Genomic DNA, 25,365 nt, shown 5'->3' with positions numbered 1-25,365 from the left:
CCCCTCAGTCAGGTAAAAACCAAGGTAGCAAATGTAAGCCAGTCACTAGCAATGAAATCATAACAATAACATACTGACCTCACTGCAATGACAGACTCTCACTCCTGACAAGGAACGGTGGCACTGACAGGTGACCACAAAAAGGACGCACCTCACATATCAATCTATCACTCATTCTCACCTTGTAAAACAGCAGAATATATCCAGTCTCCTGTCTTCCCGACGATACAGGTCCATGCTCAGGATAGCAGGAAAAATCAGCAGAACCATAGCAAAGTTGAATACCACCACAACTGCTGCCTAGAGATCAATCATAGAAGTGATGTCGTTATTAAGCTTCGTGTAGGGCATCAGCTTTGCAAAGCATAAAACTTCCTTTCAGTTCTCAAGCGTTCACCCATTCATCATGTCAACCTGTCACATGCTTTCAAACCTTTCCCTGAGGAAACTGGGAGATACATGCTTAAATTCCCATTTCACTATGGTAGGCCTATTTTTGTTAATTAATTTATATTAAAAATAAACTTCGTATTATTTTAACATTTCTGTGCCTAGAGATGTGGTGATGATATTTTAAGTGGAAAAACTGTGTCAACAAATCATACTTTTGCATGAGACTCTGCCACTTTTAAAGTCTCACAGTAAAAAAAGATGGAAGCAAAAGGAAACCTGGAACTAGAACTGAAGTTCTCACATTTAGTGATCTGAAGTAGTTTAAGCATCACAATAACATCCAAGCACATTATTACATCAGAAATAAAGGTTTAAGCAAATTTTACTGAAATTATTCTATTTAGCAAAATATTATGCACTTATCAGGGATTATTTTTAAACGAGAATCAAAATTAATCCAACACTACACAGTAAATCTATATGTCAATGTGCTTAACAGAACTTGATTCATGAGCCAGTCTACCAAAATGAGTCTTAAATTGGAACAAGAACACATCTTAAATTGGAACAAGAATACTTGGTTTAATTTGTAAAGTGAACATTATGTAATGAAAAAAAAACCAACCTCCCCGCCCACCCCCTTTCAAACCGTACTTCAAACCCTTTCCCACACAGAAATTTCCAGAGAATCTCCATAAACATATGTGGTGCAGCATCTATCATTATTATTAATAGCATTTATTTGTAATGCAGAATTGCTAGAAGCACCAGTCATCACAAAGGGAAAGACTGGGCACAGATGGGACTGGAAGATAGCTGTAAGAGTAGGACAGACACTTGGGAAAAAAATGGTTGAGCCATAAACAGGTAAAAAAAAAAAAACTGAAATCCTTATATTTTACCCATTATATAAGCAGTAGCCATCTCAACAGTAGCCCAGTTTCAAGTTAAGGAAATTATATAAACTATCAAGTGTCTCCACCTGTAACTTCTGAAGTAAAAACTACTTGGATTAAAAAAGTCATAAAAAATAAAAAAAGTCAGGCCACAAAAATGAAGTCACTGACCTGATATAAATAGGCCTTCCTTTTTCTAAAATAAATGAATGGCTGCTTTTGATGTTGAAAGATCAGGCCTCAAAACTGGCAGCTCAAAAAGATGTGATATCCAAAACCCATACTGCAAAAATTCTTGACTTACATGTCAGAGAAATAATACAAATTGTAGAAATAACGCAATTTTTATTTTTGTATCTCTTCATCTGTGAAAAAACGAAGTCCTAACACACTGAATGATTTTCAGGGTTTTGAAGCTGTCAAAGTACAATAAAAAGACTATATATTGTTTCTGCTTTTCTGAGAATGACAGAATCAACTAGTTATGTAAATACTTTCCAGTCATTTCAACCATAAATATATTGTATACAAAAGTGGTTTTTATTGGTGTTTCCCTTTTGTTGTCTCCAGCCTGCCTGAAGGAAGATTTTGGTCCTGCTGGTTGTCTGTAGACGTAACTACTAAACCAGAATTTACCTAGTACTTAAAGCCAAAATAGTATTTATCCATCTTTGAGAGAAAGATCCAATGACTCTTTCATGATTTATAAATATCCACACAGAAATGTATGTAAGGTCGTAGCCAAGTCTTTAAAATTCGGCGATTTCCTTTTGATCCTCTCAGAATTAACTCAATCTGTCAGAAATACAAATGGCTGCTGTTGCAAGCAAGGTGTTTGTTGGACCTAGTTCATACAACTGCTTTCTTTTTTGCTGCTAAACCAGAGAAGGTTGAATCACCCATATAACACGAGCAATTAGTTGTGTCTATCCAAGATCTTCTATCACGCATCAGCTAAGATTTATTGAGATCTGGAAAAAACAGCTGAGGCCTGAATCAGTAATTCTTACTCCTTCCAACATGGCTGAAAAACTAACAGAAGTCCTCTGTTCCTGTTCCATAAACTGCAAATACTTCATGCCTTACCCGTTGCCTTTGTAGACCCCAACATCCTTGCATCTCAAATGCCGCTAAACCTGAAAACTAATACCTGATTTTATGGTAGAGTTAGTTATATTCACATTTGATTTTTTAAGAAGCACCCAAAACTAATCCAAAAACACATAGCAGATCTGCCTATTAACATTGCATGTCTTTTTAGAACAACTAGGTTCTCCATTGAGCCATCCTGTTGTTGTGTACCAACCCTGCACGTAAAACATTTTTAAACAATCCTCTCTGTTCTGATTTGTACTTTAGTAGATTCCTAGAGCTTAACACCACACTACCTGTATGTTGCCCAGTTTCTCCTTCACCCACCTCCCCAGCATTTCACGAATGTAACAGTTGTCAGAAAATACTGTTCCTGTATCAATTTTAATTTGTTGTATAAACACCCTGTGACTTGTTAAGGAGTGGAAAGGACAAACTGTTGATGGGTGACTCTCTGATCTCTGACCTGATGCATCAGCCACCGCCTCCGCTCCCAACACCATTTAGACGACTGGCGGATGGGAACAGGAACATATTAGAAACACGATCATGGCAATACCCACAACCTGTAACAATACATCGACTGGAAAAGCACAAAAAACTGTGGTACCAGAGCACCCAGAGTACAGCCAATCTGTCAGCAGCACCCAAGCTGAGAGCATGCTTAGAATTTTTGGGGAAAGGGCATCTTCTCTCACTCTTTCAGAGACAAATGGTCAAATGGGAGGAGAAAGGGCCTCAGATCTTTTCCTTGAGAAATCAACAAAGATTAGTCCTAGCAGGGATACAATGGGGCCTACTCAAGAGGGTAAAATGAAGGCATTCAGGGAAACAAGATCAGAGAGTAGTAAAAAAAAATTCCATTAATCAGGAAAAAATGTTGTCACTTCCTGAGAAACATGCTCTGCTTCTTGCACCTTTTCATAATGCACAACCTAAAAATATTATTGCTGCTGCAACTGTTAAGCGAGAGGGAAGAACGGCAGTCTGTGCGGGAGGCAGCAGGGGAGACGCGAGCCTGCCTGGCAGGCTGGGGCCCCGTCAGAGGGACGTGCTGCCATGGGCCACTCCTGGCAGCCCACCCACGGAGAACCGTTGTGCTGCACAGCCAGAGGTGATGGACAGACAAGGAGCTCCGTCAGGGAAACTTCCACCCTACCGCTGCCTATCTGCAGCTCCCTCCTGGCAGTGTAGAGACTTGCACCACTCCAGTCCCTCTCTTTTCCCCATGGCTTTAATTTTGCTTGTTAAATTCTTATGTCAGGAGCAGGAAAAGGTAAATAATGTGGGTAAAAGTAGGGGGGCAGACCACTTCAGCAGAGTAAGGTACTTGAATGAGCTTAAAAACTCAGGTTCTTTCACTCCACAAACCCACCACCACCACCACCAGGTAATGCACTTTTAGTAAAAAAACTTCTCATTTATATGCTGAGGGAAAAAGTTACTGCTAAGACCTGTCAGGAACAGTTCCACCCCTGCTCATCAGTGAACCCACACCACTCCTCCGCTGTTAGGGGAGGAAGTTTCTGGTATAAGAAAGAAGTTAGATGAATTTTTGTGAAGCTATACCTCCTCTTTCTTGGGCAGAATTTATTACGTAACAGTGGCTGAAAAGTCTGTCTGAGGAAAGAATCCAGCACAACAGTAGTTGTGCTCTGCCTTGGCTTCCTTCATTTACACTCAAAGCAAAGGGCTATGTTTAAGACATTCCTACTGCAAAATTCAAAAACTTTCAGTTGATTTCTCTGATAATCTCCTTCTCCGCCACAATTTTAAGAAATGAAACACATCTGAAAATGCAGGACCTACTCCTTGAAAGTCCTGAGCACTCTTACAGGTGATGAGTATCTGGGACATGTTCAGCATCTCAAAGCCCTAAAACTGCTTAAATAAGGGGCTAATAAGATCAAGAAATAAAAAAAAAAACCTAAAATGGTGAAAAAGCTAAACCAGTCCCTATCTGCATAATGGAATTTATTTTAAAAATCTCACTTTCAAAAGGATTGATTTCCATTTTTTAAAACTAGGCAAGAGCTAACCCTAGCAAAGTCCTACGACAGCATGAGACCTGCAGTGTTCGAGTTCCATAAAGTAAGCGAACAACTCTGAGCTATCAATGAACTGCTTCAGCTGGCAGAACAGCACAGAAGCTGAGAAACAAGAAAGCATTGACGTGCAAAACGTGAGCTTGTAACTAAACATCGGGCTTGCAGATGCAGGAAACCATTTATTCTCCCTCAGCAGCTGGGTTACTTTACAGATACCGGGCCTCAAAAGTTGTGGAAACTTTGACAATTTTCTTGCAATGTCTTAAGAAAAGTGAATGAAGCGCAAAACAAGGTCAAGAGCAATCTTTCTTTTGAGCCCATCTGTTAAAAAGTTCACTATCTAGATGAGACAAAGGCAACATCGGTGAAAAGTAAATGCAGTATTTCATTGCTTTCTAACTTGCTAGGAAGCTACCAAAGATGGCAAGGACTTCTTGTTTAAACAAGCCTAAGAGGGAGAGGGAGGAAGAAGACTGTAAATAAAGAAATCCATATATAAATGCAGACCACCCACCAAAAACTGCCATGGTTATCTAATTCTGAATGCTATGATTAACGTGTCACCTGATTTTGATTTTAGCTGGTGAAGCTAGGCAAAGTAAGTAATAGATGTTCATTTCTAACAACAAAGGATGTTATTTTAGTGGTTCCTAACTTACATACGCATCAGTTATATACACTGCTCTAGCACCAATAAATCCTCATTACAGGTCTCCAGCTGCCCTTTTTTGCACCTTTTTCCATCTCCTCTATACATATAAGGGGTTACTATATGCGAGCAAAGATAAATTACAGATGCATGTGAGAAAAGATTGAGTAACTCAAACATTAATTTCTGGACACCCAAACGTTCCTACACATAGATTCCATATTAATCGCTGCCTTAAAAAGGACTTTGATCATGATGTTTTTATTCTGAATAATATCAACATGTTCATACGTTAATATGTTGAAATCTCACTGGAAACTTTTTGTTTGTCATTTTGCTGTACAGACTTCATTTTCTGAACTTTCAGTGACTCAGTCTACAGTGTGGCAGCAGGCAAAAAGGAAAGGTATATTAACTTGTACCCAGACTGCAGTAACAGTTACAGCTGTTGAAACTGGGACACAGATTTAGGAGACATAAAAAACTTCTTCCAATATAAGAAGTATTACACTTCAAAAATATTTCACATGTTGCTACTGGTATCTGCCATAAAACAAAACAATTCACTGTCATATCACCTGTAAGAAGAGACATCTACGTTTTGGCAAATCAGCAGAGTTAAACAGTGCAAACCATTCGTGACTAAGGGTCTAGTTTTAGTTGCCACATCCACCCACTAAAAATGCAGAAAACCAATGAGGTCTTCACTTTCTCTATTACTCACTTCCAAATTGCGAAGGAAACGATAAACAAATTGTTAATGCTTATTGGTAACATAACTGCCATCGCAAACAGTTCACCATTTTACAGCTTAATGCAAGCATACTTTACTCTCTGAAAACAGCAATAATTGCCACGTGTATTGAGAAAAATTGCAGCCCTTGCTGCCTCTGGGTAGCCAAGGAGGATCAAAAATCATTGGAGAACCAGGCTACAGCAGAAGAAAAGTAACTACTGAAAAAGTACAATTTGCCCGCTCTGCACCAAGGTCAGACAGTGCTATAAATCACTTGTGTATTAAAGCAGCGTCAGAGGAGAAACTCTCAAAGCTTTCTTCAAAGAGCCCTTGCTTTTAGAAGAAAGCTTTCTCCAGCATCCTTAACATTTCACATTCCTGAAGTTCTATTGTCACAAACAAGTACAAGAAGACAAAGAGAGAAAGGGAGAGAAAGCGATACATGGTTCAGCACATAAAATTCACATTTTCTCTCAAAGCAGTTGGAACGTAAAATTATTGAAGTTTTCTTGAAGTTTGCTAAAATTACATTGGGACCAAGGCAATACAAACTGCTGCAGTAATAATTAATATGGCATATACACATTCACTGCTGTCATTGCACTTTGGTTACAGTTTCTAAGAGCAGCAAATTGGACAAACGTGAATGAAAGGATTAAATTCCTGCTGAGGAATGTTACAGTACACACTACAGTACAGTCTACTCCTTTTGACTTATGAATGCAAATCTTTCTGGAGACTTGTTTCTGCTTAGTTGCATACATCTTGGATTTTGCACTCAACCCAGCTGTGACGGGGCAGGGTATTCTTTCACCTGCTAACAGGATGCGAGAGACTCCAGGCATGAGAAACGGGAGGAGCAGAATCAAGGGCAGACAGCAGTTTTAATTACTCAGATCCATGGTGAACAGTAATCACATACTGATTCAGTGAACTGCAGCAGCACTGAACACCAGCTTTAACACTACCACTAACAGGTATCATCGTTGGCCTTCCATGATGGGACCATGCATAAGAGCTAACAAAACAGCATACAAACTTACTTGGAGTGAAAATGCTCGTAAAGCAGGAATAGGGATTAAGGCAGCCATAAAGAAAGCAGTAACATTGCTGATAGATGTAAGGGCTACACTCGCTCCTGTTCGCTTCAAACATTCACCTGTTCTGTCCTGCAAAACAAATGATGTATCTTAAAAGTCAAGTGAATAAGGTGATGTCCTGCAAATGAAGAGGTCATCCTACAGACACAACACAGTAAAAGTGAAAAATTATTGCAATGAAATTCTGAATACATGTGTGCATTTGAGAGTATGTGAGAATAAACAATACACTAAGCATACTGTTCAGGAGAAAAACAGGTGACACATGAAGTGCTCACATTTTTGGCAGGCAGAAAACGCCAATTCTAGCTTCAGAACATAAAACTAAATGGGTACTGACATTATACCAAATACATCTGTAATTAAGTAGGAGGTATTTTCTACCAGTGGAGTCACTTGGTGTTCTTATTTTTCAGACAAAATAAGCATGTATTAACAGCACACAAGCATAACATAGGTACACATCTTGAAGATTATACAACAAAACAAAAAACCAACCCAAAACCCAGGGATCATATATGAAACCCGCAGAGAAATCAGGATAAATACATGACCCTTTCCCAACCCAACTAGGCTATTTTGAAGCATATGGAGGTTATAGTAGAGTGAGGTTGTAATGCCTGCACGCCAAACCAGCTGGAAAGAGCCCACGGAAGACACTGCTTGTACAAAACAAAATGGTCAAATATACATTACTTTTAAATGGCTTGTACTTTGGACATGAAACTTTGGACTGAGGGTAAAAAGGTCAACAAAAGGAAAGGATCATAAAAGTGATGACACCTTAGATTTCATAACTTTACTAAGTTATGCTTTGAAATGTCGTGGTCAATTACAAATGCCAGAAAAGAAAAACAGAGAAAATATACAAAATAACTCAAATTTAAGGCCATAACACAGAAACAAAGGTAACGGTACAAATGAAAAATGTTTGTTTTCTGTCCTCCTTCTCTTTCTTTTCACCTTAGCATTTTTGTGTTCTTCCATTTAAAGCAGTCTATCATTTAATTGTCAGACTCGTATTTGAGTTTGTTCCTAAATTTACATCCACTTTAGCTGAAATTTTGAGAATTTGGATTACGTAAATTAGCCTTTATATGACAGCTATAAGTTAATTTTTCAAGACAAAATAAATCTAGACACCATTAAAAAAAAAAAAGTGAGCATTCCAAAACTGATCCATTCTAGGATCACATGCATTGCCATCATTTCCTGTTTTGACAGAAATAAGAATTTCCAGACCCTAGAAAAAGCTATTGAGGGGAACAAAAAAAAAAAAAAAAGGTTATGACTACTAATTAACTCTGGATACAGTTATCTTTTCCTATATGAAGCTTTTTGTTTTATCTTCCCCCCATTTTGTCATTACCTCAAATGGAATTCTTTTATTCTGCCCCGTTTCACTAAATGCATGTGCCAGAAGGAAAACATCATCTACACCAACTCCAAGAGCAAGAAAAGGCAAAACCTTGGGGGAGAAACAAAACAAACAAAACCCAAGAAGATTGTTTCATGATCTGCCATGCAGCTAGCCATTAAATGGCTAATTAAAGCAACTTTTACATTACACTGTACACAAATCCAAGCGTAACATGAAAATCAAAAGGATGCAATACAGGTATTAATTTTTATTCTGGAATACTGCTAAGGAACTTGCAGTATACCATCTACAGGTACAAAATCTCACCAAAAGTAATTCAAGTTTTGCGTAGGCAAAGAATATCTGATAATAATTCAAGTTATAGTCAAAATATTTTCATAATTTGAACATCCTGATCTATCCAGACGTAAAGACAAAACCTGTAGCTTCTTATGTACAACCGGCTGCCTCCACTCATATCAGGATATAGAAATATCAAATAACCCAGAATTTAGTAATTTGTGCAAACTACACAATACCTGCCTTTTTCTTTAGTACCATTTGGCAGCATGATCACTTAATTTCTCACAGCATAAGCTACGATATTGGAAAAACAAACAAGCAAAAATCTAGAGTCAAAATACTTTTGAAGCTTTTTTCCCCTAGAAGATTCAGTTGTGTTCATTTACTAACAAACTACTTGTAATTTAACAGCAGACGTGTGTCTCCTAAATACCTGAGTCGTGGCAGCATTAAAGGAAATTCCAATCAATGAGCACAGGCCCAATCCTGCAGCCACAGAGAGTGCAACCAACAAGACTCCTGCCAGCCCCACGGCACCCTGAGACTTGGCACAGTCCCACCGCAGCATTGTTAAACAGGCGTAGGCAAGCTAAAGCAAGAGGAGGGGAGGGGGGAAGGGGGAAGAGAAGGAGTTGGGGGGAGAAAAGCAAAATATTAGACTGGATCCTTCTCTAGAATGGATCCTCCTCTAACAGCTATCTCTCCCCACTCAAAGTACACATCCTTACAAAGATTTTTAAACAGAACAGACACATCGGAGATGTTACACAGAGCAACATGTGACAAGGTTGAGATAAAAGTTTACAAACTGTAATTTTTATTTTAAATATACCTAAAATGTTCTAGACTACTGATAGGTAACAATACAGCAGACATTTAAGCCCTGCTCTACTATCACAAAAAGTTAAATAAATTTATTTTATTACCATCAGTAAGTAGCCACTAGCTACTCTGATAACACTGACATCAGAAAACGACTTCAGGATGTCATCCAGGGTGGTCGTAGTAAAGGAAAGCACCTTCTGAGTAGAGTTTTGTGCAACACTTTGATGAACAACCTACGAAAAGAAAAACAAAACCCGGTGTGACTGAAGAAAAAATTCCTTACCATCTACAGCATGCATCTGAAATTAGCTACTTTTGCCTTAATGTTCCTGTGAGAGTCCACACCCTACATCAAGATTATGCTGATGCTACACAAATGTGTTTGGTAATTATTTCCTGCAAGCTACTGATTATAAGGCAAGAATTCGCATCCTTCAGGAAAGGCTACTGCACTCCTAACCCTTTCCAAACATTTAACTTGAATCCTCTCCCGGTAACTGCACCATGGGGTTGCTGCAGTACGAGTTTTGCCTTTAAAGCCAGGCCAGCAATCTCTTTCCTTGGGGTGCTCCTTGTCTCCCGCTGCCTGGCCACTCATCCGCAGAGGTCCGAAGCAGCGCAGCAGAGGTCAGAGCCTGGGACACAGAGGCCAGGCACTGTCACACAGCCTCCCCACCGGGGCTGCCGCTGGGAGAGCAGACCGTGGCTGACTAATGTTTTCCAGACACCTTCAGAATAACCACGCCAACCAAAAAGCTTTTAAATTCCAGCTAGCTCTTTGGTTATTTCTCAGCCCTAGCAAAGCAAAAACGTCCCCGACAGAGCAAAGCATTCATGGCTTCTCACATGTGAATAACCAAGCAGCTTCTTAATTCGGGAGCTTAAAAATTGGGAGGAAATGACTCAGTTCTGGTTTAAGCATCTTCCTTGAAGAAATACTGTAAAAAGCCATGACGGCAGGGAGTGGATCTCAACAGGACTTTACAGTATGATATCTAGGTTATTTTCAATTTTACCTCAACATACATCCTCTGCCATGCTTCCAGAATTGCCGCTGCCTTATCTTCGTTCCAGTTGATATGTGAAACATATTCATACCCCTTGAAGTGCTCATACATTTGCTTAGGAGTCATTAACTGAAACATGGTTTGCAAAGCCTGGGCACTGTGATGTGGAGAGAAGACAGAGGAGGAAAAGGCATAAAATGAGCATTTTCAGGAAATCATTTTCATGCCATCAAATCCCAAACGAGACCCTAACAGGAGCTTGCTTGAACTCCTGATTTTATAGGGCACGTTTCTTTAAGAACTGAACTGATCGTAATTATTCTACCGTGTATTTAGTGCAGCTGTACTGGTCTATGCAGTGTTGAGGCTAAATCTGGTTTCACTGAAGTTAATGAGAGTTTTGCCTTTATTTTCAATAGGATCAGTTTCAGGAGCAAAGAATGTAACCCTACAAATCAGTTACAAAGATCATGCCTGATAGATTACTGTAAGGATGCTGCAGGAAGAGTTAGTTACTTCTATGAGACCTTGTAAATGCTGTTGGCAATTTGTCAGTTGAAGACCTTGGTGTTTTTCATCCCTTAGAGAGAAATGCCAGATTAAAAATCCATTGCCTGACAAGCTGCAAAGAGTACGCAATGGCAGTAACTATCCATCCTGAATTTCCACAGTATACAACTGTACTCAACAATTTGAGAAGCTTAAGGAACTATTTTACTTTTCACTAAAAATATATTCTTTGGATACTTGTTGAAAGACTTACCAATGTTTAGCGTGAATGTACAAAAGTCAAAATTAATGTTAAAATTTCTAGGAAAAGTAGTCGGTATTAAATAAAGAAGAATAATGCTTCATTCAGTTTAGTATGGCCTACATTTTTCAGAACAGTTCTATTTCACAGTTTTTTCCTCCCCCAAAGTCTAGTGCTCCATGACTTCCTCAAGAAGTCTGAAACAAAGGTTTGTTTTATCACTCAAAATTGTATTCAGGCTGTAGGGACATAGACTCTGCTCTATATTGAACCTGAACAAAAAGTTCAGTGGAGATTTTGGAATTCTGAGAAGTCAACTGAGAGAGCACATTATCTGAATTATTTTTTCCCCTTTTTCCTGTGATTGTATTTCAAAACACAATCAAAGGTCTTCAGTGCTTCAAACACTGTTCAACGCTTTATACACACAACAACAAAGTTGCCAGGAGAAAGCTTTATTTCTGAGTGATGTACACTACCATTCTGAGATTAGAAGTTGGAAGCAGTGACACCCCCTTAAATTTAAACAACTTCCCAATCACTGTCTTAAATTCTCTTCTCTTGAGGTATGTCCTCCTAAAGTGGGATTCATAATACATATGAAGGGCAATAGATTTTGCATGGTCCTCCCTCTGCGCCAAAAAACCCAAACTCTAACAAAGAAAAACTTTGAAATTTTCTTTAAACATGTCTTTACCTGACAAGTTTACCAGAACTGTTCTTGACAGTACCACCTATAATCAACTCCTCCTGCCAATGCATGTATTTTCTTGACAGTCCATAGCATCCACCACTCAAAACAAGGGCTACATCAAGAGGCTAGAAAAAGTTATAAAGAATCAATTAATCAGTTTCATAACTTCAGACAAACTCATGACCTAATTCAACACCCAGTGTACTAGGATAACAGATATTAAGCACAATCTAGGAGGTCTACAAAGAGAAATGTGTTCATCAAATGAGTTGAACACATCAGCCAGATACCTGTTGACTAGACAGTAATTTCTCCAAAGCCTGATGTGACTGATAAAAGAATATACAAAATTGAGGCCCACAATTTCAAATTCTTTACAAAAATCAACAACTGGTGCTACCTGAAGGAAGACTCTTCTGCATGGTATGAGTGTATAGCGGCAGTGGCTATATCTGTCTGAGGCATCTGGTTTGCCGAAATGCCGCATCTCTGCGTTGCCACACCCAGTCAGTAGCAGAGAACTGAACTCTCACGCTAAACACGTGGCATTAAGCATTACACCACAGAACAAGGGAAAGTTCGTGACTGTGGGCTAACAGCACACCGCATAGAACAGAAAAATGACATCACGCCAGAATACAAACTTCTATTGCTTGGAAGAAAAAAGTACCTTCTCCTACTCTTTCTGACCTCCTTCCTGACCTCAGACTCCCTTGAAAAGACAGGCACAAGGACAAGCAAACTTACTTTGGTGGAATTTTTATTGGGAGCTGTGATTGGGCAATCGGGATCAGCAGGATTCAGGCAGGGTCGATCCATATAACCATGACCAACCTCTGCTTTATTCAGCATTTCTTCCCAGCTCTCTACTTGGTAGTTTATTTTCTTTAACTCTTCCAAGAATTCTAACGGGTCAAAGTTGGTCCACTGCAAAGGAGGCTTCCCTCTGCAGGAGAAACCAGGAGAAAATGACACACACAAAAAGACAAAAGAAGTACTGAAACAAATACATGTCTCAAAATTGTATTTGCACAAATAATTGAGTCAGTTTCTGTTACAAGGTAAAACCTTTTCTGGGAAGGTTGTTTCATAAATTGTAAGGCATTTTTAAATAGATTTGTCTATGTACTCTTCTTGCAGTCCAGTCGTAATTTTAACAAAAATACTCAGTTCTTACAAAGTTATTGTATAAAACGGAATACTCACAGGTTAAAAATACTTTCATTTAGAAGCAAAGCAAAACAAATCATCAAGCACCTAAATACCAAAAAAGCAGCCAACTGCTGTTTCAAAGAAGTAGGGGGGGAGGGGAGAGGGAAAGAAGAGAGGGGGCTGAGGAGTGAAAGCCTTTCTCACAGTATCAGATTACTTCTCAGTAGTCTAATAATCATCTTGCAAATGTAATCAATCAATATAGCTGATCTTTGTTAATCTGCAACAATACCGTGCTCCTTCAAATGCCCTGGCAGCTTGGCTATCAACCATCAAGCTTTCCTGCTACGATGGCTGTCACCACTATCACTGTCACGTCTCCAACTCCGCACTTCTGAATTTGTGATGTTGACAGACTAGAAAGGCTTTTGGCTGCCCTGTTCTGTGGTTCAAACCACACTGTATCTGCTTAACCAGGCTTAAATCATTATTCTGAAGCTCCCAACCAGAAAACACAAACCCCCTTATTTCCCCATCTAAAACTGTACACTAAAGGTTAGGAGATGACCATTGCAAATTTCTTTTACAGACACATGCAAACCAGGACAGAAACAATAACTCAAATGCTAACTCTTGCATAATTAACAGAAAATGCCTTCACAGATTAACAATTAACTCTTTAAAGGACTCAGGGCATATAATATCACACTTGTAAACTGTGAGAAACCACCTATAAAAGATACTATATGGTTTCTTCAATGATCTCATAAGCAAAGGATTTGTTATTTATTCCTTAGGAGGACCTGAGATCTAACCCAAGACACTTTCTTAGGAATAAAATTCCCAGCCAATCAATGCTTTTGTATTTTATGGAGGGAAAAAAAAAACCAAAATAAAAGAAAACAAACCAAAACAACATTAAAAAAACCCCACCAACAACAAGTTTCTTTCAAGGGGAGGAAAAAAAGGCATAAAATTCTTAAAGCTTCAGTTCAGAACTTACATTTTATTTTGCATCCTAGCAGAATGGGAAAAATAACATAGGGCTTAAATTGATGCCTACAAGTCATGCCTTAGAAACGGGAAAATCTTCGTTCAATGAAAAATAAAAGCCATGCGTATTTTCTGTAGAAACACTACACTTTATCATTTTGTTTTTCTATTGAACGAGAATCTGAATAAACAATGGGAATGCAACCGAAAAATCATACACATACAATTAAAAGCAGTCAGACCAGAAAGTTATAACAACATGCTTACAATAGATATGCAGTTCCTGACTGTAGCTTTGCTCCCTCCCAGAAGCAGTCCAAAGGAGTGATAATTAAGCAAGGATAAAGATATTCTATGATCTGTCAAAATCAAAAAGAGGAAAAACACAATTATACTAGAATATAATCAAAGCAGCACAAACTGAATCATGAGAATATAGAAATCTTATAACTCCATGCCTGCTACGCATACCTGGTCCATGTAACCTGCTTCTGTGATGAGTTCTCCTGATTTGTAACACAAATGTTCCAATTTCCACTGTCTGTAAGAAATGCAAAGAAAAAATACTTTTTTGTTGCACAATTACTGAAAAGTTGTTTTTAAATGTAACGGACATCTAAAATTGCAATCATATACACATACTGATTGGCCTCAAGCAGCAATTCATTGAGAAAGGTAAATATTATTCAGCATAGATATACTACACCTCACAAAAAAATGAAAGGCCTTTCTTTTTGTAGTTACAGATTAGATTCTCACATTCTCTGTAGAACTCATTAAAAGTAATGAAGCTGCCTTTGGATGAAGAGGCTAGTCAATACATGTTTAAGGGACAGAAATCCATCTCTGTATAAATGAGAATGCTTGTCACTTAAAGTATCACTCAGTGACACAAATGAGAGAGAAGCCAGTTCCAGCTCAGAGGCCTACAATATTCCCAGCTGACCCACACATGCAGGAGAAAACACTATGCTTTCTGCCCTCCTTTTTCACCTGTGTTACAACTTCCACTGCCATGACCTCTAACGCCTTAGACAAGGCAGAGTAAAAGACAATTGGAGCCTCGGCATTAGTTCACTGAAACATCAGCTAGATGTGCTGAGGTTTGCTGGAAGACACAGGGCTTCACGCACGCCTCGCAAGCAGCACCCCATGGCACATCAACATGTAAGCAGCAACCCTGGAGGAACCACTTTTCAGGGAGACATCTCACTAGCCCAAAGCCGGTACCTTCCTAAGGTGCACCTTGATTATTTTTTTGTTGGGCAACACACAGCTCCCAACCATCAGTATGTACACACAGACACTCTGAAGGCCAACACTATTATGTCTATGTTCTTAAACAGCTATTATTCCACCCACTGCCATTTCTCACACATCTGCATTTCCCCTGATATCCAAACTATTGGAAGGACAGTAACTTGTGCTGCTGTTCACAGCCATTATGTACCTCATGATGGTGTCAGTGAGTGAATTCAACTCTAATATGGAAGGATTTTCAATGCTAGGAATCCCATCCACAGGGCCTGTGCTTAAGAGGACAGGCATCACTCCTTCAGGAAGACACATGCTGGATACTATAGCACTGCTCATAGGGGTAGACTCTCAGAATCTCTTCCACCACCACTCACCCCCTCTTATTTGTTAAAAGCCAACTGGTCACTGCTACCATGCCACAATGTCAAGTATCAGAAACCACTGGCATTCAAATCATAGAATCACAGAATCATTAAGGTTGGAAAAGACCTCTAAGATCATCAAGTCCAACACCAAAAATCAAAACCCAGTCCTAAGTGAAAGGCTCTTAACCATCTGAAAACACAGGGAGGGAAGCAAGTGCCTACTTTTTAGCTGTTACAGATGACCAAGAAAACTTTTGCTTTTCTCCTTACCTGTTGTACATATAGACATGTACTCTGCTGGCCTGAAGCGCAGAGTCAAGGTGCTGCCGGAGTGCTTCTGTTGTTAGTACGTTAGCACCATCTTCCTGTGGAGTCTGGATCATGAGCTGGGGGTTAAACATGGCCTCTTCTCCAATCTTCTGCCGCGTGTAATTCAACTCCCGACTCACTCGTCCACCAACTGATGGATAAATATCAACAGCTTTGCATTAGCCAGTAACTGCTGATCCTGGATTCACCTGACGAGCACTTTCCAGTCAGAAAAACTTGGTCATGTGCATGGACTAAAACCAATCACAGTGTAACTCTACAACTAGTAACAACTTTATTTCAGTAACACTGCAAGAAAAACCATATTCCTAATTAAAATACCATTGCCTCTACCACACTAAAACATTGATGCATAAACTGGAGCCTCAAACAGTTTTTTTCTACATTATAACCAATACCCCATATGCAAAAATTCAAAGAAGAAAGAAAAAATAAAAACCTTTTCCTTGCAGACCAGACCAAATACTATGTTACAATTTCTTACACTTGTACAAACAGTCTGGTCCAATAGCACATTTCAAGATAAATGGCTTTAATTTACACTCTGCTCCTAAATAATTTGGCAAAGGCAGAACGAGAATGTTTCTCTTCAGTTAAAAAAAAGGGAGGAGGGAAAGAGTAAGTGAGCATGAGTACTTCTTTGAACCTTAAATAAAAAAGAAAAAATAACAAGTTCACATAAAGAGATGCAGTTTCGAGTCTGGCAGAAAGGACTGTCTACAGCTAACCTACCCCAGTGGTCCAGTACCTGCATAACACGCTGTGATGCAGGCAATGATTCGCGTGCAACATCTGTTTCTAAACCCACATGAGCTCAACAGTGTGCTCCATATTAAAACATGGTGGGAAAAGGAAAGAATAAAGAAAAATGCAGAGACTGCAAAGTTGACAGGCTCTAGAGGGAGCCATATTCAATTTGCCTTGCCAGAAAATATTACGTAAGAATGGAAAGTTATCTTCCGTCTTACAAAAAAAGCACTCAGCTAGAGTTCATATACTTTATAGAACTTCCCCTGTAGCCTCTCTAGCAAATGCATGTGGGAGGTGGGGTCAATTAATTCAGCCCATTAGCTGAATCAAGACCACAGCCGGATGATGAGGACAAGAATATCACCAACATGTTGTTTCCATGCCTCACAATTTATTACCTTTACTGCTCTGCTAAATCCAGGCTACAGACCTGGTCTAATTTGTTACATTTTTTTAAGTCCTAGTCAGCTTGGCACTGGTGATCTGAAATACTGCCAAGGTTTAGTTCTACAGCAGTGTGAACAGAAATTAGGCATGTGCATCTATCTCTTCCTAGGCCGCATAACGGAAGACTGATCTGTAACCAGTTGGCAGTGTGGGAGATGACATTCCCAAGACTGAACAGGGATGTACTTTCTCAATTGCTTGGGCCCTCAACCCACCCGTAACCCCCCTGGGGCTAAACGGACCACCAGGCAAGAAGCTGGGCCCCTGCATAGACAAAGCTGTCAGAATGAGACCCTCAACAATTAAATCATACAGTCAGTCTGGCATGAAGCATTGCTTCATTTCTAGGTCAATAATTCTTTGAAGAAATAAATGTTTCCACAACACGCTCCATTTTTTCAGCGTATCACATGTGGCATTACCTCCTTCACACCAAGTAACAGCAAGAGAAAAATAAAAATCAAAGTACAGCTTCTTTACCTAGAGTCCCTTTACAACTTCTTAACATCCCTCTTAGTACAGTGAGAGAACATACAATCATTGAGACTGCACACGCATGGTAACAAAAAGCCGTTGTTAATTTCTAATCAAGAATTAAACTCTAAAAATACTTTCACTCATCAGGCTCGTGTTCATGCTCACTGCCGTCTTTCTCCACCAACCAGTAGTCTATGATATGCTAACACATTTTACTTCATCTTACAGGAATATAGCATGTGGGTAAGCAGCAGAGTTATCCTAATCTGTGTATCTTGGAACCAGTGCTTTCTTTTGCAGTCCTTCACACTGCAAGTGCTTCCAAAGACAAAAGGTCTCCCTCCATCTTTTGTGTCTCAATGCCAGCCAAGACAATACAGCCCCAGTTTTACGAGGACTGGGGAGTCTACCGTAAACTTCTACTCCTGGTACTATATTCTCTCCTGTTCCACCCACGCTTTCGTTCTGAATTTAACCGGGACTTGAACCAACAAATCATACTTCATGCAAGACAAAGGGTGGCATTCCTATCTCTGCTGAAAGTGGCCAACTGTTTACTATCAACAGAAATGATCGCCTTCTAATCGAGGTCCTGTCAAACCACATTAACTTCACTAAACAGGGCACATTTAGCTAATCAAAATTGCATAACACAAGTCAGTCATCAGAACAGAAGCTGGTTTTTTCCCCTTTTAACATTCCAAACAGGAATAGCAAAACCACCCAAGAAGGCGGGTGTGTGCTCCAAAACCCAGCAGCAGATCTGCTCTGCACTCCTCTTAAGGCATTACACCATTTAATTATTTCTTTGACGGATCTGTTATGTACATTTCCTCATCCAAACAGAGTAAAGCTAACTCCACAGGCAAATGTAGATACTTTATACAATGTAAGACCCAGGTACAAAGAAATGATAAATGCAGATTGCAGAGGAAAATTCAGAGTACTGAAGTCAGATTACGTGAAAACATACAGACAGATCAGAACCAAGTGGATACATCAGTGGCTTTTCAACATATTAGAAGTAATAAAGACCAAAAGGGAAGGAAAAAAAAAAAACACTAAGAAATTTTTACCAGTTGCATTTTCATTTATTTTTATTGAAAGTTTGCAAAGATCACCGGAGGCTGCCACAGCCAGAGATCTTAAGCCTCTGCAACCACCACAATCAGCTGAATTGCACTTTTTTTACATCAAGCCCTCTTGTTGCCTTTTTTTTTTCCCCTCAGACTATTCACAGCTGGTGCAAAAACCTATGAGGGAAACCACTGAAAATGTCACTGAAATGTACCTGAAGCCTCTGGCCTCATTGTGCTGAAGATGCACAACACTACACTCAACACTTTACACTCTGCAGAAAGTCATTCCTTACACTTGCAACAAAAAAAACCCCCAAGGATTATAGTCATCATAGGACTTCCACACTATGGGACAAATGATGTAATGGAAAATACAACCAATGAACAAAATGGTGGTGTTCTGTGGTTTTCATTTATGGACTCTTTTCTTGTACTCGATGACAACAACATACTGCACTCAGAATGCTACTGACTTCAATTGTATATATGGCACACAGTACCACTACTTCCCATTTTATTCCATATCACAGACAGAACTATTTCACTTTAATATCCTGGTGACAAAATCCACACATCACTCTTCTTCTTCAACATATCAAAAGCCACTTGATGGCATTCGAGTCCTTTATTACATGATTCCTTGTGATGTAGTGCCTAGCTGGCTGAATTGGTGGCACAGATTCCCACAAGCCAAAAAGCTGATTTAAATAACAGATCGGTACATTGTCTCATCGTCAGTAGTAACACAATGCAGCACTATCCTTCCAGCAGTGTCATCAGATTCTGGGTGTCTGCCTACTAGAAATGAGGTACTCAGCCAGCTGTACAATTTAGCTAACGAACTAAAAAAAAAAAGAAACAAAAAATCACAACAAAGTAATAAAACCAGTGTCCTGGCACCATTTTTCACTTAATCTATCAGTTTCTCATTCTCATGAATGTGCTTGAAGGCCCATGTTCAACTTGGGACAGTTTTACTGACAGCATCTTTGTTGCTGAGTATTAGTTCTTGTTAAAAACTTGTTTTTTCCAGATAAGAGGAAAGTGTCTTTCCCCCTTTCCCCCGTCCCTGATACCCACAGGCTTCCCTCTAAGCTCTTTAACCAGAACATGGGAGATTTTCCTTGAGCAAGTCAGCATCCCATACCATGAAACACACCGCTGCTCCTCCCGAACCTCCCCACCAACCTGAGTGGAAGCTGATCAAGGTACTGAATTCTCTACCCTTCTGAAGAGCCTAAAGAAAGCAGTAACTGTCAGTATGGATGCTGGGCTGCTAAGAACTGTGTAAGGACCACCGTGCCTCTCTCCTCCAAGAGCAATGAACAGCTGTCAGGTGGTAACAAGTTTTAGTCATCCTTAACCTGAGGCAGACCTGAACCCATGACCTACAGGTGAAAGGCCCTAGATCCCACTACCAAGCACTGGGGTCACAGTCCCAGTGCTTCACTCATCACACATTAAAATGCTTTGGTGCATCTTAAGCGAGAAGCACCCAGAAAAACAAAACTGCTTGCATCTAGTGTACATTTGCACAACACTGATGCACCCTCCAATGACATTAGGAGTGAAACTGTGTTTGTTTTCATTGGCACAATTTCTGACAAATTTCCTTCCCCTGACTTGCTAACAATTTCGAAGTTACTGGGTCATTCAGCTCACGTGCTCATTTCCACTGCGAATGCCACAGTCTTACCTACACCTTTCTCACAATTAGCATTCAACATTTACATGGCATTGCATTAACGAGCTTATAAAGAACTCTGGAATCCAACACTGGGAAACTGCAGCCCGTTCCACACCGAGAAGTCTCAGGAGTAAGTTTAACCTCTGATGCACTAAGAGATTGATCCTAAATTAAGCCATGAGTGTTCGCAAAAAAATCACTGCTTGTTAATTTACTGTCCTGTTGCTCAAAAGGCATGAAATATTTCTTTTTTCAGAATATCTTACAATGTTCCATTTCAGGTTACTGGAATTGCATCATACAGCCTGAGGTTTTGGGGTTTTTTTCAGACATGAACACTACCTCTATTAACCATTCAATAGCTACCTTGTGCACAACTGTGCAACAAGTAGCTTAGTTCAGAGCAAGCTCTGTCTAAAAAAGAACATTCCTGAGAGTCAAATACTTCGGATAAAAATGTTTGCCTACCAATGTGGAGGACAGACTCTGAGAAAAGCTAAGATTTCCAGAAACACCTACTAGTCTGGAGCCTAAGTTCTTCTGTGACAAGCTTGAGATGTGTGAAGAGAGCAAAATTTTCTGGAGAACCTCTCTCCTGAAGACTATGGGCCTTGAGTTGTTTCCACTTGAGCACTTGCGGGGAGGCAGATGCATTTCTGCTTTGTTTCAGCAACACCATTTTTCACTTTTCTGGGACTGTAAATGTGTAGCATTAGAGCAATCCAGCCCAACCACTGGACAGTGACACATAAGAGCAATAAAATCACATCTCTAACAGTCACAGACACCTCACACAAACAATGTTTTCATTTCATCCCTCCAAAAGATGTCGACCCTTTTTGATAAATCAGACGTGTACATCAGCACCCCTTACAATTCTTACATTATGGCCTGAGCAATAGCCAAAGCAGGCAACCTCTGCAATTTCCCGTACCTGTTATCACCACAAAAGGAACCAGAGACAAATAGAAAATAAAAACCCTTCATGACTCAGTAACCATATAAAAGGAAAGGCTGAGAAGAATATCCCTGTGTGTTCACCTGAGACTCAACCTTTACCAACCAACCCAAAAAGCAGCAGAGTGCAAAGATAAGCAGGGCCCAGACTTGCAAGGAGACCAGATGGACCCCGCCGCACAGTGCGCCCCAGCCCAGGTGAGCGCCGGGGAAAGCTGCGGGCACCTTCCCTTTTCTCCCTTCAGTACCTTCTCCCTGCCTGGATGGGAACCAGGAAGGGTCTTCACCTTCATTCCTCTCTCCCTGGCAGCCCACATAGCCTATCTCCCTCAACTTTGACTGCTGTGAAGGGCTTCCTTCTACTCCGTCATGTAGTCTCTCCATGTGCTTGTTCCTGTGTGCATCTCTATTACAGGTGTACACAGGCACTACTCAAAAACTAAGAAATTAAACTAGTTTCAGTCCACTACGACGATATGCAGATTAGCCAGCCAGCCACAGCTTTGCCTCCCTGTCCTAACTGCGTACCAGGATTAGAAGTGTTCACACCTGCCACACAGCAGAAGGCAGCACCTAATGACACCAATGACAGTTTCCATTTTCACTGATAAAGGAGCACAGACTTCACAACAGCAAAACACAGCAGCCAAGCACTACTCACACAGGACTGAAATCTCCTATACAGAAGCTGAGATAAAGAGCTGAAGTTCTCTGGCAGACACTAAGATCACCCTGGCTCTTACTGGGCAGAGAAAAATAATGGTCTTTTGATTTAAAGCTTCCTGTTGCTCTCTAGGGAGTTGTCTTTGCATTTTCTCGGATGTTTGAGCTTGTCTGTGCTGCTCTTTGTCAGCAACAGAATACAGTTTTTCTGCACAGAGACACTATTAGTTAGCATCCTGACAGAAGAGCAGGGAAGACGGCAGATAATTCCTCAGAATTATTGCTCTCTAGGCCTGACTGGCAGAGCAGAGGGGTAAAACTGTTCGCTAGGAGGAAGCGCAAAACACTTTCCTTGAAATTCAAGTTTAGTCAGCATAAGAAATGGCACTAGTTGGCATATCCACTTCTTCAAACTTTTAAAATGCTGTCTACTTCTGGAGTCAGAGCTGCTATTGGTTTACATGGCTGATCTCTGAATTTATTAACTACTGACTGCAAGATATTATAATGTATTTGACGTATCTGATATTCTAACGATGTTAGAGATGGGTCTCACAAACCCATCAGGATTACATTATAAAAAAGTTTTGGCTACCTGCAATGGTTTTTTTCTGCTCATTTATTTAACTATGCAAAATAAATACTTCTTAGGGAGTGACTTAAATTGAGCTAACAAAAAAAAAAAAAAGATTCATTGAGGAACGATGAGTTTACAAGAGCTAGAACATGGTGGTAAGCAATCAGCGTCTTACAGAGATTACATGGTCATTCACCGGGCTGTGCACCAGCTCAATGAAAAATTATCATCTTTATCCTGTAATTAGACATGATTTATGCCAGCACTGGACTACAGGCCGTCAGAAATTGCACACTGTGTCTAGGTTTTCTCGCACACACCGCATTTACTTTGATGAATACATCTGCGTTTGTACGGCTCACATGGAATATCAACAATTGCGCCTGCCCAGATTAAGACAGCCTGCACCGTAGCATCTCCCTGCCCAGGTGGACACTCCACACTTCGCCCCCACTGTAATGTCCAAGAAAAGGACACCATCTGTCTAGAGTATCACCACACCCCAATGTGAAGATTTAACTGACTTCAAATCTCTCTTTAGCACCATCAGCTTCTAGGGAATTCTAGAAGTAATGTGACCATCTCAACCACTTCTGTCACACAGAGAGTTAGGCAACACTACATTCTTTGGTTTTGCTTAAAAAAGAAAAAGAAAGAAAAAGCAAAGATAAAAAGACTGTGGCCTACAAATGCAAAAAAGTTACAAAAAAAATCCCAAACAACGAAGCACTTCAAAAGGCTTCTTTTTATCTCCCAAGCCATCATATGATATGAGTTAAGTTACTCTTCACACATGCTGGGGATGACTCCAGTGATGCTGTTACAAATTTCATTAATGCTGACATGATTATGAATAGCAAAAATAAAAACACACATCAAAGATGGCTTTTCATTCTGTCACAGTTTGACAAAGTTTAGAGCTGTGACAAGGACACAAAGCTGTCTGCATACTCAGGAAGACAGCCCAACAACAGCTGCCTCTGCTTGTAGTGGGAAACCTTCCCTGCAATTTTAGGAGCCAAAAACCTTTTCTTTCTAGAAAACAGATGAAAGCTGATTTTTACATGTGTGCATCTGTATTGCCCGTTGGCAGAAAAATATTATTTCTAATTGGGTAAAACAGACAGATTGCTAAAAGAAAAATAAATAGACTTTTTTTTTGATGCATTTCTTGCTTGGTGCCTCTCTGGGTTGAAAAACTTGAGAAGTGCAGTAAAAAAACCCCAAACCTAAATGAACAAATGGAACAGTACAAGCTGAAAAAATAAAACAAAAACAAAAACCACGCAAGCAGCTTTGAAATGTACAGTAATACACGAAACTGTTACTTGGAATTCAAACTTTCCAATTAAATACAAAATGCAGTAGCTGTTTACCGAGCTGTGACACATGTCCTTGGTAACAGGATATGAGCTGTTCACCTCTGGGTCACTGGACCTAATCCAGCCAGGAACAATAGTGACCACAAGTTGTTTACCATCTGACAGCTGTTTGCTGGCTTATGTGAAATGAGTTGGTGGTCTCAGTCCATCTCCTAGTGGGCAGGTGTCCATATTATAGAAAACCACCACCATAATTGGCATCCTTGTTGACCATCCCAACAAAGAGACTGAGGAATGAATGGACATGGAGAGCAAACTACCCTTTCTTCCAAAGACACGGTCCCTTCAATTCAGAGCTAAGCCACAGCTTTTGGTGGAGAAGCCCAACTACCATATTTTCTGGCTGAAGGGGCAAAGGATTTAAGGCCTGCAGGCTCTGCTTTTTCCTAGATATCCAGGAGACAGCCTACCGTAAGGATAGGCAGCTAATACAGATTATAGCAACTCTGCAACATTTTATGGTCATGTAAGAGTTTACACCTGCTGAGGAGCAAAGCTGAATTTTTTTTTTTTTTGTAATTTAAGAAAACGTTTGAGCGCACTTCATAGCAGGCCAAAGTCCTCAACTGTACATGAAAGTGACTACGTTTCCAGGAGTTCTGCTGAGAAGGGTATGTTAGGGGCTTCAAGGTCTAAACCTGTGGATTTCAAAACAGCTGAATATAATTGTTTTAAGTTAGTTTAACTTGAATAGAGCTTCTGCTGGGTAATATGTTAAAAACAATTTGCTGTGTTGTTCCACAGCAGTCAGCTTTCCTCTAGGCCCAGCTTTTCATTTAACCTCTCAGTGCCCTTTCCTCAAATATGTAATTGTTTTCCTGTGTGGTTAAAAGCAGCATTTTTAAGTCTTTTCATCTGTACTCCTGGGATAGCACAAATTTCATCTGTACACGGAGCAGCACAAAATCTGAATGCAACTTTTTTAAAGGAGCAGCAAACAGCAATGAAAAAACTCTTCATCCAGAACCTTTTAGGCGACACCACTTCCTGAAAGGCACTTCTAGGGGACGGCAAAACTAACATACAGAAAAATGAACGGAATGAACACGTTATGAACCAGGGTAGTTTCTTTCAAGTATTCCCTACCAGCTGCTTGCTGTACCATCTGTTGTTGCCTAAGCAGCTCCCTTCTGAATGGCTTTGCACTGAAGCAGAACTGCTCTCACTGCTGGACACAATCAGGTCAGGTCAGCACTCCCCCCAGCACCGAACCTGGTGCCTGTCACGGCTCCCCCCACCTCGATATTTCTTACTGGCCACCAGCTCCCAAGACAGTGCTGCATCTGTCAGGAGGCCCATTTTTCTTACTTTCCCCGCTATTCACACCACGCAGCGAAGAGCGCATTTCACGTCGTGCAGGATGCAGTCAGAGATTCCCGTCGGATACTCTGAGAG

The 25,365-nt window shown here is 40.1% G+C and overlaps 1 protein-coding gene across 5 annotated transcripts in view; it reads right to left on the bottom strand.

Moving 5' to 3' along the window:
• The window catches only part of PTCH1 (patched 1), a 69,690-nt gene that overhangs the window by 25,509 nt on the left and 18,816 nt on the right, over window positions 1–25,365 (bottom strand). For 3 of the 5 annotated variants that reach the window (XM_075410757.1, XM_075410756.1, XM_075410759.1), the window contains exons 3-13: window positions 15,892–16,081; window positions 14,471–14,540; window positions 14,267–14,358; window positions 12,602–12,800; window positions 11,858–11,979; window positions 10,419–10,566; window positions 9,504–9,635; window positions 9,011–9,166; window positions 8,284–8,382; window positions 6,858–6,983; window positions 182–300 (exon numbers count right to left, since the gene is read on the bottom strand). In XM_075410757.1, the coding sequence (XP_075266872.1) occupies window positions 182–300; window positions 6,858–6,983; window positions 8,284–8,382; window positions 9,011–9,166; window positions 9,504–9,635; window positions 10,419–10,566; window positions 11,858–11,979; window positions 12,602–12,800; window positions 14,267–14,358; window positions 14,471–14,540; window positions 15,892–16,081 (1,453 nt within the window). Of the gene's footprint in view, window positions 1–181; window positions 301–6,857; window positions 6,984–8,283; window positions 8,383–9,010; window positions 9,167–9,503; window positions 9,636–10,418; window positions 10,567–11,857; window positions 11,980–12,601; window positions 12,801–14,262; window positions 14,359–14,470; window positions 14,541–15,891; window positions 16,082–25,365 lie in introns of those variants that run through there. The other 2 variants (XM_075410758.1, XM_075410760.1) reach the window with 2 other exon arrangements.

The sequence above is a fragment of the Opisthocomus hoazin genome, chromosome Z (assembly GCF_030867145.1).
Source record: "Opisthocomus hoazin isolate bOpiHoa1 chromosome Z, bOpiHoa1.hap1, whole genome shotgun sequence".
NCBI classification, from domain to species: Eukaryota; Metazoa; Chordata; class Aves; order Opisthocomiformes; family Opisthocomidae; genus Opisthocomus; species Opisthocomus hoazin.
This window is presented reverse-complemented; position numbering and strand designations above follow the sequence as displayed.